General features: G+C 43.0%; 1 protein-coding gene across 1 annotated transcript in view; it reads left to right on the plus strand.

Moving 5' to 3' along the window:
• PPAT (phosphoribosyl pyrophosphate amidotransferase) overlaps positions 1 to 18,929 on the plus strand; it is a 49,784-nt gene extending 30,855 nt beyond the window's left edge. The window contains exons 2-11 of the mRNA XM_075421930.1: positions 2,508 to 2,574; positions 6,336 to 6,542; positions 7,897 to 8,009; positions 8,129 to 8,274; positions 9,315 to 9,387; positions 11,219 to 11,370; positions 12,904 to 13,031; positions 13,324 to 13,545; positions 14,308 to 14,428; positions 16,279 to 18,929. Coding sequence (XP_075278045.1) covers positions 2,508 to 2,574; positions 6,336 to 6,542; positions 7,897 to 8,009; positions 8,129 to 8,274; positions 9,315 to 9,387; positions 11,219 to 11,370; positions 12,904 to 13,031; positions 13,324 to 13,545; positions 14,308 to 14,428; positions 16,279 to 16,454 — 1,405 coding nt within the window. The 3' untranslated portion in view covers positions 16,455 to 18,929. The remainder of the gene's footprint in view (positions 1 to 2,507; positions 2,575 to 6,335; positions 6,543 to 7,896; positions 8,010 to 8,128; positions 8,275 to 9,314; positions 9,388 to 11,218; positions 11,371 to 12,903; positions 13,032 to 13,323; positions 13,546 to 14,307; positions 14,429 to 16,278) is intronic.
• The last annotated feature ends 694 nt before the right edge of the window (positions 18,930 to 19,623 follow it).

Genomic DNA, 19,623 nt, shown 5'->3' on the forward strand with positions numbered 1-19,623 from the left:
ATGAAAGGGTCTGGTTTTACTGGCTCAAGCTGCCCGCGGGGAGCGACTGGAGAAGCTGCTGGAGAAGCGGGCTGGGTGGGCTGGGTGTCAATGGGTGCCCTGCCCAGGGGGAGTGGGGCTGGGGGCTGCTGGGGGGGGGGGTGGGGGCCCACTCTGCTGCTTTAACCCTTCTCAGGGAAAAGGGGCTTTGCTACCATCCCTGCCCTGTCAGGAGAGAGAAAACAGAGAGAGTCGCACTGTCTTGTTCCTTCAAAAAATATAAAACCAACAGAACCCACCCCCCCCAAGGCCGTTCTCGCCGGCCCTTTGCTGGTGGGCACTTCCCCTGGCCAGCGCCACTCAATGCGGGTGGCATCATCCCGCTTTACGTTCGCTTCTCTGGGAGCATCTGTTCTTGAATTGGTGGTCATCTATCCACATTTTTAACTCTTAATATTCATTGGTTATTGGTGGTGTTTTAAGAAAAAGCTTGCACGCTTGAAAATCCGACTAAATCGGTAAAACTGCGTCAGCGTTGTGGCAGTGACATTGAGCTTCCTTTTCCTTCCTTAGTGCTACCTGGAAGACGTCATCCCGACACTTGGCAAGGGCCTTGCCTTCAGGGTGTTCGCTCCCCTCCTCGGCATCGATCGTGTTGATGTTTAAAGGGACAGCGCCAGTATTTAAATGGAAACTGCCTGTAATATTAACAGAGGGAGAGGGACTTTCCCTCCTTTAATTAGCTTGGATATTAGGAAAAATTTCTTTACTGAAAGAGTGGTCAGGCACTGGAACAGGCTGCCCAGGACAGTGATGGAGTCCCCATCCCTGGAAGTGTTCAAGAACTGTGTGGATGTGGCACTTTGGCACATGGTTTAGCAGACATGGTGGTGTTGGGGTGACGGTTGGACTTGATGATCTTCGAGGTCCTTTCCAACCTTAATGATTCTATCATTGTATAATTCTATGACTTTTGACAAGGGCATGGAGTGACAGGACAAGGGGTTATGACTTCAAGCTGAAAGAGGGAATTATAGATTATAGATTAGATATAAGGAGGAAATTCTTTATTCTGAGGGCAGTGAGGCCCTGGCAGAGGTTGCCCAGAGAAGCTGTGGCAGCCCCCTCCCTGGCAGTGTTCAAGGCCAGGCTGCATGGAGCTCTGAGCACCCTGGTGTGGTGGAAGATGTCCCTGCTCATGGCAGGGGGGCTGGAACCAGATGACCTTTAAGGTCCCTTCCAACCCAAACCAGTCTGTGATTCCTGTTACTGGAATTACAAGTTGCTGAATGCAGTACATCACTCTTAAGTTTTGCTACAAGCCTTTGTGTTTAGAGATGGGACATCTTCCCAAGTTAAAAGAAATGTGTTTAATAATGTCCTCTACTCTGATTGTATTTCTTTTGAAGATCACGTCAATAACAGGGTAAATTCTTTCAGATATGTGTGAAGTTTGTTTTGGTTTACTTTCTGTAAGCAAATGTTCTTCAAAATTTTGCTTTGCATTCGACTGGGTCTAGTGACCAGTAAAGGCATTTTAGGAACTGGAGAAAATCTGTAATGCGCATGGTCGGTTGTACGTTAGCATCCATTCTGTAGATTTTTGGTGCCCAATTTTATTGTGCCTCAGACTAAATAATTCCAGTGACTTCAGCTGAGTTAGACCAGTCTCATGTGCAAATAGCATTTTCATCTAATATTCTAAAAACATTCTAAGAGTTTCCTTTTTGAAGAAAAACAGCTTTGCTTTCCAGTCACTATTACGTATGAGCATGGCCTGGGAGCTTACCGAAGTCCCTGTGCGTGTTGCAGCCGTGGCGGGTACACAGCAGCAGTTGGGTTCGAGGGAACGCTCGGCCGTACCGCAGGAGGCCTTTGAGAGGAAGGTGGAGCAGCCAGCAGAGCTGCCCACAGAAAATCCAGCCTGCACGACGTACCGGCTCGGTGGCCGAGGGCTGAGCGGGGCTGCGAGCGGGGCGTCGGGGCTGGGAGAGCTTGATGTGCCCTTATCAGAGGGTCCCTATAGCTTTTTTAAAGGTGTAACTGCTAGTTTGTCTGCTTATTAAGTGCAAGAACGCAAAAGCTTCTGCATAGGTGGAAGAGACAAGCCCATCAGTTTGTTAATGCTCCCCCCCAGAGCAGCGCCGGAGTAGCAGTGTAGAGCCTACTACTACAGCCTAGGCTAGTATCGCTGCAAAGTGGCTTTTCGGATTAAGCATCTGCTGTGATTCTGTGCCCACGCTGAAGCAGGCCTGCAGTAAGAGCCTGAGCCAGCGCTTATTAGTGGACAGATTCCCACGGAATTCAGCGGGCTTAGGCACGAACCTTATGTGACTGTTGGGAAATAAAGCAGAACACGGGCAAGAAACCAGCTGTAATTACAAGCCTGTAAAATAAACCAACAAATAAACCTACATTAACGTTTCATGTTGTAAAGAATAGATGAAAAACCAGCAATGCATTGTATGTTAAAGCATTTCATATTCTAAGTGTTTCAGTGTTCCATGTTAATTATATTTTGTCCATAGGGGCCAGGAGAGTGCTGGAATTGTGACAAGCGATGGAGAGTCATCCCAGGCATTCAAAGTGCACAAGGTAAAACGTAAAGGAATGTTTTGGAGATGCCTAACTGAGATGCACGGGAGTTTGTTTCAGCTAGGAAACAGAATAATTAGAGGGACAGTAACATGTTTTGATGGACTGTTTTGGTTTTGTCAGTGATCACAGAATCACAGAATGAATCACAGAATGTTCGGGGTTGGAAGGGACCTCTGTGGGTCACCCAGTCCAACCCCCCTGCCGAAGCAGGGTCACCTACAGCAGGCTGTAGAGGACCTTGTCCAGGCGGGTCTTGAATATCTCCAGAGAAGGAGACTCCACAACCTCCCTGGGCAGCCTGTGCCAGGGCTCCGTCACCCTCAGAGGGAAGAAGTTCTTCCTCACGTTCAGATGGAACTTCCTCTGCTTCAGTTTGTGCCCATTGCCCCTCGTCCTGTCGCTGGGCACCACTGAAAAGAGTCTGGCCCCATCCTCCTGACACCCACCCTGCAGATACTTGTAAGCATATATTAGGTCCCCTCTCAGCCTTCTCTTCTTTAGGTTGAACAAGCCCAGCTCCCTCAGCCTCCCCTCGTAGGAGAGATAGTAGTATCTAATTCTGGTACCTGTGCAATTTCTGTCTTAAGTGCATGTTTAAATCAAATATACCAACGTTACCCTGCTGGGTGTATCCGTGCAGACCCACAGAGGTATCCAGAGCAGGCTACTTACAAAGTCGCCCTGCGAAGCTGAGCTGTTAACTCTGGAGGTCTGGGAGAGCACCGGCGCAACCTGAGATCAAGAGAAAAGAAATACGGTTACAGGCTACGCACAAGCAAACGGGTGACTGATTCTTAGTGAGACTCAGGGAAGCGGCAGCTACTTTACTTCACTCGTAGGTAAAAATAAACAGAGTAAAAGACTGAATGGAGGCCTAAGAAGGTCACACAGTCTTTCTCGAGCTGAGAGGATCCCAGGGGATGTTAAAAGACCTTAAATGGCCGTAGCCTTGGAAGTATTATGCTGTATTGAACAGAGATCAGGAAAAAAATAATCATTGGCCTGTTCCATGATGGAAGAGGAGAGGATTGGAAATAAAACTACATCAGCAAAATAACCACGGGGCAGTGCTTGATGCGAATATGTTCTCTGACTGCAATCAGAAAGCAGTTTGTCTACATGTTCAGAGGTCTCTGAGGAAGATTAATTAGGCTGCTCAAATCAGTCCAGGAATAAGCACCGCTTTGCTGCAGCGGCGTGTGCATCTATGCCTGACTGCTCAGTGCCTCATGCAGAACGTTGTCTCTTCAGGCAGCGTGTTTGTCGCCTCTTCAGGCATTTCCCCCCTCTCCCGTCTGTTACTTACAGCCCGATTCACACATACGCACGCTTTGAAATGCAGCTTCTCTCAATTTCTGCACCGTGTTATCTGGTCTTCATTCCCGCTCCTGCTTGGGCTTCAGCTTTCCTTTAGGTTTACAGGAAGTCCAGCTTCATTTGAAGTGGGCTGCTCTATAAATCCTCAGTAAAAAAGTGCTTCTCAGAGCGAACTTCCTCTGTGTTACTGAGCCGCAGTGCTTACCTGTCATGCTAAGAGTTTAATCGACTGTCTGATCATACCAGCTTTGATATTTTAAGAGTCACAGAGCATGTGATGGTTTCTTTTATCCTTGAAATACGTTTTCCAGCTACAACACTTTTAAGAACTGTCACAAGCACAGTGTAATACAGAATTTGTATGACAGGTTTAATCCTGGAAGTGGTGCTAATGTAACAAACATTCGGGTTTGTTACGCTGGTAAAAGTACGTTTAGGACTCTGACTTGTCAACCAGTCCATAAAAATGTCAGCAGTTAAGGTGCTACTGTACCTGTTTGTCCTCCGAACCCCGGCTGACTCCTCTTCCTAACAGAGACAACCAAATGGAAAAGGTGCCTGCTTCTCGCTGCCATCGATGTGCTCACCTTTGCCAACAGTTTAAGGCAATACGTCCGCTGGAGTGTGAACTGGAACACCTGAGGCCTGGGGATGTGTTCCCTTCTGCTTGCTGCCAACCTCTGACCACGGATTAATACCCCTTGACAAAAGCTGTTAATCCTTTGCTTTAAAATCACCCAGAAGGACTTGTCCAGATTTGTCTGCTGGAGCCTTTCAGCTAGATTTGTATAACAAAACGTTAGTGTCTAGCTCTGTTAGCTCAGGATGTGGAAACACTTCAATCTCTTGTACAGGCATAGAGATGCCAGTAGGAGAAAGACTTTGTCTGATTGTTTCACACTTGGATATGCAGAATAATATATTAAAGTAGCTATTTATCAGACCGTTATCGTGTTCCGGTGTGTATAAGGCCTTGTATGACACCGACACAGACTGTCTTCACTGGGAATTTTTTATACTAGTGTAATCCACATTTGCCATCCCACGCCAGCGCCATCTAAATCAGAGGAATATTTCAAGCTGCAATTAAAAGACTCTGCTTGTGTAACCGAATCTGGTTTAAAACAACATTGCTTGTTGAAGCTATTGCAGAGCTCAGCTCGGCCACATCCGTTAGCACTGGACCTGTGAACTGCCACATCTCCTGTCGGGCTGATGTTGGCCTCAGTGACACAGGAGTGCGGGGTTGCATTTCTGTGCGTATAAGAGCACGCGACACAGACTTTGGACCACCTTTGTGTCATCTGTGAGACAACAGATGGTAACTGATGTGGCGGAAAGTTTGCTGAGCCATTAAAGCAAACCTATACCGGTTTGACCATTTGAGGCAGTAACTTTTTAATGGGATAGTAAGTATGCTAAAACCATGTGCCCAATCACAGCCTCTTGGTATTCCGACTCTATAGCAGTCACAGCAGAAAATACCCGAATGCTGAGCTTTCTTTAAGCTTTTTTGGTTGAGCTCTGGAAACCGTTCAACCACTTTCCTCCCTTCCTCCTTGCCTCTTGTTGTACGTACAGCATCAGTTAGGAACCACTCACAGCTTCAGACCTCTGCCGTGTATCTTCGGAGATCCTAGAGGAGCAGTAGCACATGGGATGTCACGTACATCACAATTCCCATGCGCAGTAGGCTTAGAAGGATGTAAATATTTTCCACAGGCAGCAGAAGAAGCAGAAGTTTGTAGGAGGGCCCGGAATCCAGTCTCAACTTCTACTCTCTGTGCAGTTTTTTCAGACTGTTCTCACTTCTGAATTCTCTCCACACAGTGCTTGGAGCCAAAAGAAGCTCCTGAAAGCTGACTAAAAGTTTTGATGCATTTCTGCTTTAGATAGAAGGCAACCTGGCTATATGAAAAGTTTGTTTTAAGTAAACAGTAAAACTTCTTGTAAAAACCTTTCCCTCTGGCGTTGGCAAGAATGACAAAGGAATCTGATAAACATTATCACGGACCCAGTATAAAAGCAAATCCAATATACTGCTAACCTGTAAAAGGTATTCTCTACATAGAATTTCCTTCTTGCAACTTCTTTTTTCTTTGCCTGTCTTCTGGCAGTCCTTTTTTCTGGTGTTTTTAAACCACGCAACAGTTTGGTAGTGGTTTTCAGAAGATGTATTTTTAGTCAGGGAATAGGCTGTTGCATGAAAATCCTCAGCACAAAAATGGATATTGCTTTATTTAAAATCGGAACTAATGGAATCTTACATATCACTGTGACCCCGACTCAGCTTCGTTCTTGCCCATCTCTTTCAGGTTATTCGCCTTTCTTTTAAAGTTGCTTATATTAATGCTGTACCAAAAATAAACACAAGGAGAAATGAGGAATTTGCCAGGAGAAGAAAACCAAACAGAACTTTTTTTTCTCTTTTTCTCCCAAAGGGAATGGGTCTTATAAATCACGTCTTCAACGCAGACAGCCTGAAGAAGCTGTACGTTTCAAACCTCGGCATTGGGCACACGAGGTACTCCACCTCGGGGATTTCTGAGCTGCAGAACTGCCAGCCTTTTGTGGTGGAGACTCTGCACGGGAAGATCGCCGTGGCACACAACGGGGAGCTAACGAACGCTGTGCGGCTCAGGAGGAAGGTCAGCATCTCCTTCGGGAGGCTCCGGCACCGTTTCTTTCTGAGGCAGCAATGAGCAATGAGTTTGCTATGACTTTTCCTTCATACCAAACTGCTTGGGGTCATGAAAGAGCTCCATAATCAAAATAGATAATTTTGGGGGAAAAAAACCCTGGGTAGGGGAGGCGTTTGTAACTGTCACAGGGGATAACGTGCCAATCCTCCAGACTGATGGTCACATTCCAGTTGATCAAGTGAGAAAACTAACTCAGCCGTTACAAAAGGTGGCTTGGCTGGAAGCTCTGCTCCTTTGTGGTGGCTGATAGAAGCAGCAAATCGTACGCTTAGAGTTAGGAGAGGCATAGTAAGGTGAGGTGATTGTCATATGAAATGTCTGGTTTGGAATATTGTCTTTATTTGTATTTCTGGCTTGCAAAATTAATAGCGAGCACTGTCAGGACATAAACCAACAAATGCCCAATTTTATGCTGTTTGGCTAGACGGGTATGTGTTAAAGAACCCAATTAAAATTTAACAGATGTTTCATTGTGAAATCTGTCCTCTGATATATTCCATCCAAAAGTGAGAGGACATGCTCTAGCATTGAAGCAAGACAAGTGCATGGCGTGCGCAAAGGAACCCGGCCCGTCTTTAATCAGAGCCACGAGCGTATGAACGGATGGAGAAAAAAACAGTGGGGAGGAAATGTAGACGGAGAGTGGAGAATCAGAGTTACACGAGATGTAAAATGATTTCTAAAGATAAAAACTGGGAACCATAATGCACACAGCACTGAATGGATTGTAGTAGTTGGCTAGATACGCTGCAGATTCGCTTCTCCCCGAGAAGCACAAATGCACCAAGACGGAGCAATTTGACTGGCCAGGTCTGGCAAACTTGAAGTTGGGGGATTTCAGTTTTTTAATCCCACTCTTCTTCCCTTCACACCTCTTTTTGATGTTGTTGCTCTGTGCCCAAACCACCATCCTGCCCTGACATCTTTTTCTATGTCTGCGATAGGTAATTTCATATTCTCCCTTGTATATTTTACCGCTCTTCCCAGAGCAAGCTGATTAAGTGGCCCAAACATGAATTTATGCCCTGAATATTGGTGGTATTAATTTTGGTGGAGCAAAGGAATGAGATGCAAAGGGAGAAATGTAGTGCCAGGCATAGATGATCGTACCAGCTCTTTTTACATATTTGGTTTGTTGGAAGAAATTTGACATCGTTATGATCTGATCACCTGAAGCACTGACGTGTTGTAAAACATTTGTTCATTGCACGAAGGTGGTGTCAGATTAAAATCTGAGCGGTGTTATGTGGGACTTTTTTTAGATGATGTTGGTAACACTTTTTGTTCTGCGTCTTGAAAGCTCATGCGGCACGGTGTGGGACTGTCGACCAGTTCTGACAGTGAACTGATCACCCAGCTGCTGGCTTTCACACCTCCTCTAGAAAATGACGATACAGCCGACTGGGTAGCAAGGTGAGGAGGATGGGTTTCGGAATCACGACCGGCAATCTAATCTCAGCGTGATACGCAGCTGTAAATGCGCGCAGCTGCTTGTGTGACACACAATTATGTTCACCTATGTCTCATTTCAGAATAAAAAATTTAATGAATGAAACTCCAACTTCATATTCATTGCTAATTATGCATAAAGACATAATCTATGCAGTACGTGATCCGTATGGGAATCGCCCACTCTGCATTGGTCGCCTTATTCCAGTAGGGGACATGAATGGAAAAGGTAAACCATACATATATATTCATATACATATACATGTATATATATGTATATATAGTTTGTGCCTGAAATCACTGATATAAGTAATTAAAACTGCACTTACTGAGGTTTAAGTAGGAATATGTGATGCAAAAGTCAGTGTTGAAAATTCAAAACAAAAAAAAGTTGGCAAGGAAAAAATAATTTGTAGGAAGTCTGCAAACATGTTTTCTGTTCCCAGCAAAAGGGAATCCTGGTCACCCGATGACAGTGTCAGAATCAGGCAGCCCAGCTGCAACAGAGTATGGGTGAAAATGTAACGAACATCTCATCACCTGAACAGGAAAGCACTCCCAGTCACACGTAGTATGGTAATGGAACACTACACAGTCAGTTTATGGGAAAAATTCTTTGTGTTCCTGTGTAACCTGCAAATCAACATGTTCCATGAAGTGAGATTAAAACCTGTTCATTTGTATAAAAATAAAATAATTCAAGGGAAAAGTAGTAAATGCTTCTGTATCTTCACAAAACTTGGTAATTCTAACCACAAGAAAAATCAGCAAGACTTTTTAAAGCATACAGACATTCCTACCCTATGTTACACAATTCGATCTTTCCTGTGCCTGTCTGAAAACTCTCCTTATTGGAGTTCAGTCCAGCACATGTTGTAAGCAAAAGGATCTATCTATCAACACATTTAGCATAGGAAAAGTAAGGAGCTCCTCGAGTGAACAAAAGTAATTGTGTACATCTGAAGTCGCTGAACTAGAATTGGAAAAGTTTGCAGAGATAACAAAGGTCGCGCTTCATCAGCTGTGAATATGATGCTGTTACTCCCACTGCTGCCTAGAACAGGTTTATGATGTTTACATTGTGGGGGTTTTTTTAAATAATACCACAGAAACTCTGGAATGCTATACCTTTTCATTGGAAATTGCAACAGTCTTAAATTGTGTGCTTGGCAACCTCAACCATAGCAGCCAGATACTGCAGTAGAAGTAGGATTTGGGGGTGTAATGGTAACGAGAATTGTGGAGTCTAACTGAAATCTTTCATTTCAGGAAAAGATAACAGTGAAACAGAAGGATGGGTAGTCTCTTCTGAATCCTGTAGCTTTTTGTCTATCGGTGCAGAGTAAGTGCCTCGATTCTCACTTTATCTCAAAGCTCTCCTCAGGCAGCGATTAAACATTAAACCTCAAATTGCCAAATGTCATAATCTATAGTAACGCGAAAGACATCAAGGATTAGTTTGTTGGACTGTTTGGAGGGGGTTTTTTGCCAGTCCTGTTTCTTGCCAGTTTATTTTCTTGAACAGATAAATGTAAAAGAAGAATTACATGTTCAGAAAGTAACACTAAAAACGACTTTACTGTTGTAAAGCAAATGCCTCTTACTTGTTGCATTAAACCTGGTTAATCCATATAACTTTGGAATTTAGCCTCATTTGCAGCAGAATCGGTGTGTTACAAACTAACTCTTCAACTCCAGAAAGGTTACCTTGGTAGCTCCCAGGCTGGACTAACCTGAGCTGTAGCGTACGCTCGCTGACGAGCCAGTCTCCTTGTTTGAAAAAAATGAAACTATTTCCACGCTGGCCAACAGCCATCAGAGCCAAAACGTGAGGTGACATTCGCGTTACCCCTCCAGCTGAGATACTCTGAAAAGAAAGGTGTGGTACTGGACGAAATGAGAAGGGTAAGAGGCTGTTCAGGAGACCGCAGATTGATCTTTAGAAGTCTGGACTGGAAGGCGATTGTGAACTAAAACATAATTAAAGTAAGAAAGATTATGAGGAAGCATATTTAATTTCCTAATTGGACATTACAAAAATGTGTGTCTGGGGACTAGGCTAATAAGTAAAGTTGGATCCTCTTCAAATAAAAAACTGAAAAATTGCATTAAGAACACAACTACCAAATAAAAAGAAACATAATGTAAAATCAGGCAGCAAGGTGACTGCGCTTCAGAGGTCTGTTACTCCGTTCTGCAGTGGTTTACTGCAGGTGTGGTGTTCTGTGTTCTTTTGCTGTAACTTCTACCCTGTCTCTGTAGGAACTATAAGCTGTTGGTAACAGGGGCTTTCTTGAGACAATTTATTCTACATACGGATGAGAACAACCATTTTCTGCAGCTTCTTCAGAATCTCTGTTAAGAGAAGTGCTTATCATGTAGGACTATCAGCTGAAGTTTGCGGGCTTTTAAAAAAGCAATTTTGTCTAAACTTGTGCTGTAGCCATTGCTGCTGCCTGCTAATGCTGGTGTCTGACCAGCGAGCAATCACTGGTCTGCTCACCTCTGATTTGTGTCTCCAGAATATTTCGATATTTTGGGACAGATTTAGATGGGAGTTGTTAGAATAGCCACCCGAGGACTCGCTAAAGGATCCAGAAAAATGTTTAATAACGTTAAACACTGTAACATAATAAACCTAAACTACTCCGTATTTCTTTTGATCATTTCCAGTCAGCTTTATGGCATTCGGGGGTAGCTGCCTGTCACCACTAGACACATATTTCTCTAGATACTGGCTTGTGGGGTAGGATTTTTTTGGCTACCATCTTTATTCTTGATTATGTTTTTTATATTGCCTTATAATAGTTATTAGCTTTCATAGAAAAGTCCTCTAGTATTGATCCAGGACTAAATTATTACAATATATTTAATCTCAATTAAGCCTGTACTAGACAGAGTACTCTACGTCTCACATACAGGCAGAAATCATGATTCTCTGGTACTAAGTATTAATTTACTGCTTTGGGGTATTAATTGAGACTGTTTTGCTAGGGGTCACCTGTCTTAGCGTGTTGGTCTTAAAACACTCCAGGTCAAATCCTAAGATAGAAGCACATTGTCCTGTTAGGATGTTCAAAAGCATTTTTTCCTGTCCGTTGAACCTTTTTTATATTTCAGAACTACCATCCAGGTTCAGGACATTTCTAAATGCTGTGTACTTCTCTTTCGAGGTACTACCGTGAGGTCCTTCCTGGAGAGATTGTGAAAATATCCAGATACGATGTCCAGACGCTGGATGTTGTACCAAGACCTGAAGGAGATCCGTCAGCATTCTGCATCTTTGAATATGTTTATTTTGCAAGACCAGACAGTATTTTTGAAGGTAAGAAGATGTAACGTACAAAGCTCCTCCCAAAATAGCAGGAGATGTTATCCCGGAGAGGAATGGCTCTGGAAAGGAGCTGGGACTCAATCAATGTGCGCTTGCAGAGCAGGGCTGGGACAGAAGGGGGTGGCACAGTTCTTCAGGAGATAAAAGTCGCCAGGAGGAGCATCTAACATCACCTTCTTGTTCCTGGCCGAGCATACAGCCTCATTCTGGCTGCCTGCGTTGTCCTATGGAAGGGATGAAAAGAGCCACAAACGTGATGAAGGTAGAGGAAATACTTAAAAGTGAAATACTTAAGAAAGGAACTTTACTTTCTTGAAAAACTTCTTAAAAATTAGACTTACGAAACAGGTTCTGCAAAACAACTTTATCTTGATGTTTTCTTTGCAAGAAAAGGTTTTTCAGGAAGACACTTTTAACATAACTTGTAACTCTATGCATTATCTTCATAGAGTCATGGAATCATAGAATGCTTTGGGTTGGAAGGGACCTTCAGAGGTCCTCTAGCCCAGCCCGCTGCAGTGAGCAGGGCCATGTCCACCCAGACCAGGTTGCTCAGAGCCCTGTCCAACCTGGCCTGGAATGTTTCCAGGGATGGGACATCTCCCACCTCTCTGGGAAACCCGTGCCAGGGTTTCACCACCCTCATGGTAAAAAATTTCTTCCTTATATCCAGGCTAAATCTCCCCTCCCTTAGTTTAAAGCCATTGCTCCTTGTCCTGTCACAACAGGCCTGCTAAAATCTTGGGGTTGTCTGTCTAATGCTTTTATTGTTATTTCAGTGAAAGCCCTCAAAAACTGTCTCAGTGACACGATATTAGCCAGGACTCTCACACCTAACAAACACGCTCTTCTTCGCTGTCTGTGGCCGTGCCATTTGTTGATCCTCTACAGTTCCCCACCCTTCTAAAGCCAGTTTCACCCCGCATCCTTTTTTTTTTCATGATCCTCTTACCCTTCCAACACCCTCACTTCCTGCGTTCCTTCGTGCTGCCGCTGTACCCTTTGCTGTGCCTCATCTCACCACAACACCTCCAGTGCCCTCCCATGTTGCAGATTTTTTAGAACCATAAAAGCTTCTGAGGCCTCTTATCCCCTTTCTAAATTTGGGGTGAATTTTGCCAACTGATTCAATTGTTAATTAGTGGGCAGAGGCAGGCAGCAGGATTGCACAAACTTTGTCTGCTGGAGAAACCAGCCCACAGGTAGAATATGCACGCTGTGAGCAGGCAGGCGTAAGTTCTGCTCCTTTCCTCCTGTAAATAGGTTTTGTGACACCCACAGGACCTTTAGTTACCCGACCAGGGCAAACTGGATTTTCATTCTCTGTAGTGATGCGAGTGGGAATGTAAGAATACGACATTATGGAAGGAAATAAAAAATGACCTTCTGAGAGTGACTGCTGATCAGTTCTGGAGCTTTTCTCAGTGACTCCTGTGCCTGCAACTTACCACAGAAACTCGTACAGCGAACTGAGAGGAAATCTGAGTTATGCACGCCAGAAAAAACGCTTTTTGCTGCTCGTAGGTCAGATGGTGTATTCCGTCAGGAGACGATGCGGGCAGCAGCTTGCTATTGAAGCACCCGTGGAAGCAGACCTGGTCAGCACTGTCCCGGAGTCTGCAACCCCAGCAGCTCTCGGTTACGCTCAAAAGGTAGATGTTAACTTGCCTTTTTTTTTTATTTCTCCAAGCATATTAGTTCTTCTTATAATGGGGAATTACGGTACGGGCCGTTACAGGATCGCATTGGTCAAGCTTTATATCTTGAGTACAATGAGCACTCCTATTGAGTCATCTGCACTTATTTTTTCTGTCGTTCTTCCACTATATTAAGGTATTTCAAAGTTCTTTGGTTACTGTGAAGTCCTACTAAAGTTGCTTTAAAAAACAGTGAGAATAACCAGTTTTATAGATACTAATTCATTGTAATTGTCTCCTCTTACAGTGCGGACTGCCATACATTGAAGTCCTCTGTAAAAATCGATACGTAGGAAGAACGTTTATCCAGCCAAATATGAGGTTACGGCAACTTGGTGTTGCGAAGAAGTTTGGCGTTCTGTCTGATAATTTTAAAGGCAAGCGCGTTGTTATCATTGACGATTCCATTGTGAGGGGCAATACCATTTCACCCATAATAAAACTGCTGAGAGAATCGGGAGCCAAAGAGGTGAGTTACTTTCCAGTCAGCAGAATACAGATGTAAGTAAGAGACTGGTGGAAGGGTAAAGCACGCTCCTCATTTGTACTATGCATTCTTTCCTCATTTGAAAGAGAAAATGTGCAAAAAAACAATGTGTCTGTTGTGAAGACAGGTTGAGAAGTGTCTTTTGCGGGGCTGTAATTTTCGGGAGATTCAGGGGAGAGGAACAGGTCTCCATTTATAAAGCACTATCTGGCAAATAAAGAATGGAGAACAGATTAGAAAAGATCAGAAAATCCAGCACTGGTGGTGTATTCCTGACGTACGTGTGACTTGTGGTACTGCATTAAGTACAACCACACGCTGCAGTAAACGGGCACGTGCCGTAAGTCGCCAGAGCACGAATTTTTTAACTGATTAAGATTTTTTTAAATTGAAACAGAGTGTGCAAGTCTGTCACTGGAGCAGAAATGTTCTGCAGAATGTTTGACTTTGTAAACTGAAACATCTTCGTCAAGGATTGAGCACCGCAGAAGAAAAGCAAAATCAGGATAGAACTTTTAATAACATCAGGAAATACTGTAAAAATAGATTCTAAAACTGTCTTTCTCTCTCCTGCTATGTTGGCATCTGAAAAAACTTTATCTTACTTTTAACCTTTACGACTTCTGTGTAGAGCTGGGTTCTGTTCTTCAGGATTATTTTGCAGAACCGGGTCTTTGCGGTTGTGTTAGGAGCTGCTGGCCTTCACCTCACAGCTGTCTGGTTTGAAACTGTATTTTTATTCAGGTGCATATCCGCGTGGCTTCACCTCCCATCAGATTTCCTTGTTACATGGGAATAAACATTCCAACTAAAGAAGAACTCATTGCCAACAGACCTGAATTTCACGACCTTGCAAACTACATAGGTAAATGCTTTTTCTTTTTTCCTTTTGTTTTCTTTCTCTTTGTTTTCTTTTATTGAGAGAGATTTGACCTGTAGGTAGGTATTTTATTGTCTACATGAAAATAAAGGACAACACATCAAGGCAACAGTGGAAAAACTGACAAAAAAATCGTAAGGCTGATACACTAAATTTCTGCATCGGGAGTACCATACGGATCGAACCAATTTAGTTACACACTTTGTTAATACAGTTAGTGAATTGTATTTCTCCAAACAATAGAAAGCATTAGAATAATCACATAATATCTGAACATGAGGAAGAACTTCTTCACTCTGAGGGTGACGGAGCCCTGGCCCAGGCTGCCCAGAGGGGCTGTGGAGTCTCCTTCTCTGGAGATACTCAGGCCCCGTCTGGCCAAGGTCCTGTGCAGCCTGCTCTGGGTGACCCTGCTTGGGCAGGGGGTTGGGCTGGGTGACCCACAGAGGTCCTTTCCAACCCCAAACATCTGTGATTCTGTGATACTCATGTTACAAATAAGGTGTGACAACACAGCTTCCCAGTAGTTAGAGCTCCTTCTGGGAAACTCTTTGTAAGAAGGAGCCACTGTAGGCAAAATACCAGGAAGAAAATATGTGGTGAAAATCTGTCCTGTAATGAAAAGCTAATGTAATTTCACTTTCATGAGATATTAATAAAAATATGTTCGGCATTTTTAAGCACCCACTGATTTTTCTACAAATCTCAATTTATGTAAATAATTTTAACTGCATTATATATTTCACTTTGAAAGAAATGACATTTGAAACTAATCAAAGAATGTTAAATACATTCTCAAATCTCTGAGTCATGTTTGCAGCAGAACAAAAGAACCAACAGCTTATGTTGCTTGTGATGTGGTAAATAACGAGCTCTTCATAAGGCTATCAGCAACAGAAGTCATGCGAAGGCTTGTGAGTGAGGAGATACATGGCCTATTGTGCTGCAAAGTGTTTTAAAAAATGATTGATTTTATTTATATTAATATATAACTATTTTATATATTTATATTTTATATTTTATTATATATTAATATAGTAAATAAAAATTATTTAATAAATTATATGTAATAATATAATAAATTTAACAAGCTGTGGTTACAGTTACAAAACTGTAAACGTGGATTTACTGTGTTAAGTACTTACTAAAATTGCAATGAATTCTTTTACCTAAAATTATTGTGAAGGCACGTCGAACTATTTCAAGTTTGTAGCATCTCATTTTTAAGTATTGCCCACAAAATGATGAGTGCAAACGACAGAAAACTAACGATGGGAAAAGGCTGTCAAACTTTCCTACTGCTGGAACATTTGCGTGAGCTGCATACTGAATTTTTTTTACCACGATGGTCTTCTCCTCCTCCAGGGTGGTGGTGGTGGTGGGTTGAGGGTTGGACCTGATGACCTCAGAGGTCTTTTCCAACCTTAATGATTCTGTGATCCTGTGAAGTCTCAGCAGGGTTTGTGGTCCCAGGCGCGCAGTTTGGAAGCACCAGCCACGCACACATCTGCTTCCAGGCCTCAAGTACGGGGTAACTCCAGCGAGTTTAGGGACGCGTAACACACACTCTGGACTTTCTGGTTTTGCAGTACGTGTGACATACTTGTTCCCAGCTCAGAACCTTCTGCCTGGGTTTCAGTGAGCCTTCTCCCGGCACAAAGAATTTGCAAAAGGCAAGGCTTATTATGGTCTGGTAATTTTTCATATCCATTCTCTTTTGGTAAGGTGATCCACGCGGCACCATAATGCACACAATAATGCCACTGCATTTCCAAAGAGCACTGCATTTGGTACAATATTGCAGCTTTAACTGACGAATTCTTTATTTCTTCTAGGAGCAGACAGTGTTGTCTATCTTTCTGTGGAAGGGCTGGTATCGTCCGTGCAAGAAAGCATCAAAGCAAGGCAGGAGAATGAGAACAGCCTTAAAACCCAGAAGTCGCGTGCTGGAAAGATCGGTCACTGCACGGCGTGTCTGACTGGAGAGTACCCCGTAGAGCTGGAATGGTGAATTTTTAGTGGACGGACATCAGTTCCTCTGGTGTTGAATGTACCTTTTTCAAAGATGCCTCCTTGCTAATAGCCTTCTCACATTTAAGGAATATGGAAAGCTCATTACAGCTAACTAATTACTGTTACTAAAATACACCTTTACAGTAAAGACTTACAGAAAGTCCGATGTGCTGATGAAAACAATGTAAGCAGATGAAAATACAAAATCATATAGTTTTGATGCACAGTTGTGCTTTCTGTTTTCTCATAAAATATTATAAAAGCCAAAGTTTTTTTAATGCTGTAGCAGTGCCAGAGTTTTTTGTTTCGGTCTTGCCCCAAAAGATATCCCCATTAGACTTGTTCACAAAGCGTGAATCTGGTGGTGTAATTTCAAATTATGAAAAATCTTAATTCAAAAGTATGTAAAGTTTGCTTTTCTCCTTAGGAAAAATACCAGATTCTGAAGAATCAGATTGCTTCCTCGGCAGTTCTTGCTTAGGCTTTTTAGGAATAGAAGTACATAACTTTTGCATATATAGCTCAACAGCCTTTATTAATCAAGCCTTTTGTAACAGATTCTATGAACATAACGTCTAGCATATGATAAGACTCAGGGAAATGCTCAGCCAAAACCTCTCTAGTTTTGTAACTTTAAAGTTCTTTTTGTGAAGTCCAGTGTAATTACATTATCCTCGTGTGCTTTTATCAGTTGCCAGTAGGATGTGGAAGGAGAAAAAATGCTTGGCGCTGCCATTTTTTTTCTGTTTTGCATCTTGTTTTCTCCAGGAGAAGTCCTGAAATTTCTGAAGTCTGAGCTAATGCACAGTGTGCTTTTCATATGCCAGCATCCAAAGTAAACTGAAAAATAGTCACTTTTCATTTATAACAGTGAAAATGATTTATCAGCTGAAGATGATGAGTTGTTTTGGGTACAGTCTTATTTTGCTACATTACTGCCGTTACAATAAATGTAATGTTCAAAAAAGAAAACAAGTTCTGAAGAACCACTAGCTATTGAATGCATTGCATTTTTTAATGGGTCACAATTACAGTTACATGTGTACACATGTATATACACATGTATACATGAAGATCACTTGGACAATGAACCACTAGCTGAAAATGGAGAAGCACCTTTTGAAAACTATTGCCCATTTACGCACGATTGTAAAAATATTTTGTATACCTCTGTTTTTTCACTGAATACCAGCAACTTTAATTTTAGATTTTCTATTTAATATTGTGTATTTTGGCCTTATAATTGTTTGTGACACTGTTAAAAAAAAAAAAGCAAAGTTTTAAGAGTTTCTTCCTTCCCCATCATCTTCCACATAGTTGAGAATTACAGCATTGGTGATTAAATTCAAAAGGGATTTTTCTTACGTGGGATTTGTAACAATTATGCCTGACAGACAATCACAAAACAGAAGTCCCAATTCAAGAAAGCATGTAAATACATTTAATGAAGTCAAGCCTGTGCCTCGCGCAGTGGAATCAGAACCTACTTGCAGTCAAGCCTATGGGAGAATCTCGATTTTCGTGAGCATCGGGCTCTCACGGTGTGTTCTTCACCAAAGCCCAGATCTGTGTATCGGGGGGATGTATGTGGATCTCCTCTCTCTAATTAGCAAATCTGTCTGTTTTTTAACAGAACCATTAACAGTTCATCTGGACAGTAAATTCAGCAAAAAAAACGCAGGTTCCAGATTAACCAGCGAGGAGTGTAAGAAAACAGAAAAAACTGTAATTAAAATTTTTCACCTTTCTTCCTTCCTGCCCTCAAAAAGGCAATCATTTTTAAAAGAAAGGGTAAGTTGAGCTCTTAGGTTAGAGTTACGTGTGAGGAGCCCTTTCTACTTGAGATAAAAACGTAGGTATACGGTTTAACAAGGTTGCAAGCAGAAGTCTACTGATTTACCTGAAATTGTCTAGAGAACAGACTGTAAATGAAACTTTGCAAATACTCTTTTAACCTGTTTTCAACAAAATCGGTATTTTTGAAGTCTGGTAATAATTGCTTAAATGTGATTTGAGCATTAGGTGGCATAATTCTGATTTCAGTGAGTCCTGATGCCTTTTTCCCCCTCCATGTTATGCCTGCGAAATTACAAGGTCTGCTACTGTGAGCACTGTAATTTTTAGATACACTACATGCCTAATCTTTAGTACATATTTTTGAAAACTTAAAGGGAAGATACTTTTCAAGTGTCACTTTATTCTCTATGACAGCTGGATTTACGCTTCACGTTACCAGGTCTTTTTTTATCACATACAGAGGACACGCACATGCAATGAGTATGTCGAGGGAGAGAACTCCTCTGGTTTTAGGTGTCGTTATTTGTATTATTTTAATGTTTTACTGTGAAACTGTTTCTGCTGTATTACCAATTTGCAACTGTGCCAAATTATCATTTACAGACTGTGACAAAACAGTAGAAAGCTAATGTCTAACTTCTCCCATGCGTAATATTAAAAATGGTTATGAACTGGTCTTCTCGTTCCCTCTCTCTGCGCTGCACTCAGCAGCAGTACGCATCGAAGGCTTCTTTAATATAAAGTCACCTAGAAGCGCCCGCGAAGCTGGACCAAATGATTTTGTGTCCTGTTAAATCATCCTACCCCACATGCAGCCACTACTGCATGACCTGTCAGAGCGGGGCTGGAGGAGGGCTACAGATCCGGTCAGAGGGCTGGAACCCCTCTGCTGTGAGGAAAGGCTGGGAGAGCTGGGGCTGTTCAGCCTGGAGAAGGCTGCAGGGAGACCTTAGAGCAGCTGCCAGTGCCTGGAGGGGCCTAAAAGAAAGCTGGAGAGGGACTTTTTACAAGGGCCTGGAGTGAAGGGACAAGGGGTGATGGCTTCAAGCTGAAAGAGGGGAGAGTTAGATTAGATATTAGGAAGAAATTCTTCCCCATGAGGGTGGTGAAACACTGGCCCAGGTTACCCAGAGAAGCTGTGGCTGCCCCCTCCCTGGCAGTGCTCAAGGCCAGGCTGGATCGGTCTTGGAGCACCCTGGGCTGGTGGAAGGGGTCCCTGCCCAGGGCAGGGGGTTGGACTAGGTGGTCCCTCCCAACCCAAACCAGTCTGTGACTCCCGGTGCCCCCTCCCGTCACTCTCCGGGCCCGAGGACCGAAGCGTTATCACACCCACACCCCTCCCCCCGCCGCAGCGGCTACCCGGTCCCGTC

This window comes from Opisthocomus hoazin, chromosome 5 (assembly GCF_030867145.1).
Source record: "Opisthocomus hoazin isolate bOpiHoa1 chromosome 5, bOpiHoa1.hap1, whole genome shotgun sequence".
In the NCBI taxonomy this organism is placed as follows: Eukaryota; Metazoa; Chordata; class Aves; order Opisthocomiformes; family Opisthocomidae; genus Opisthocomus; species Opisthocomus hoazin.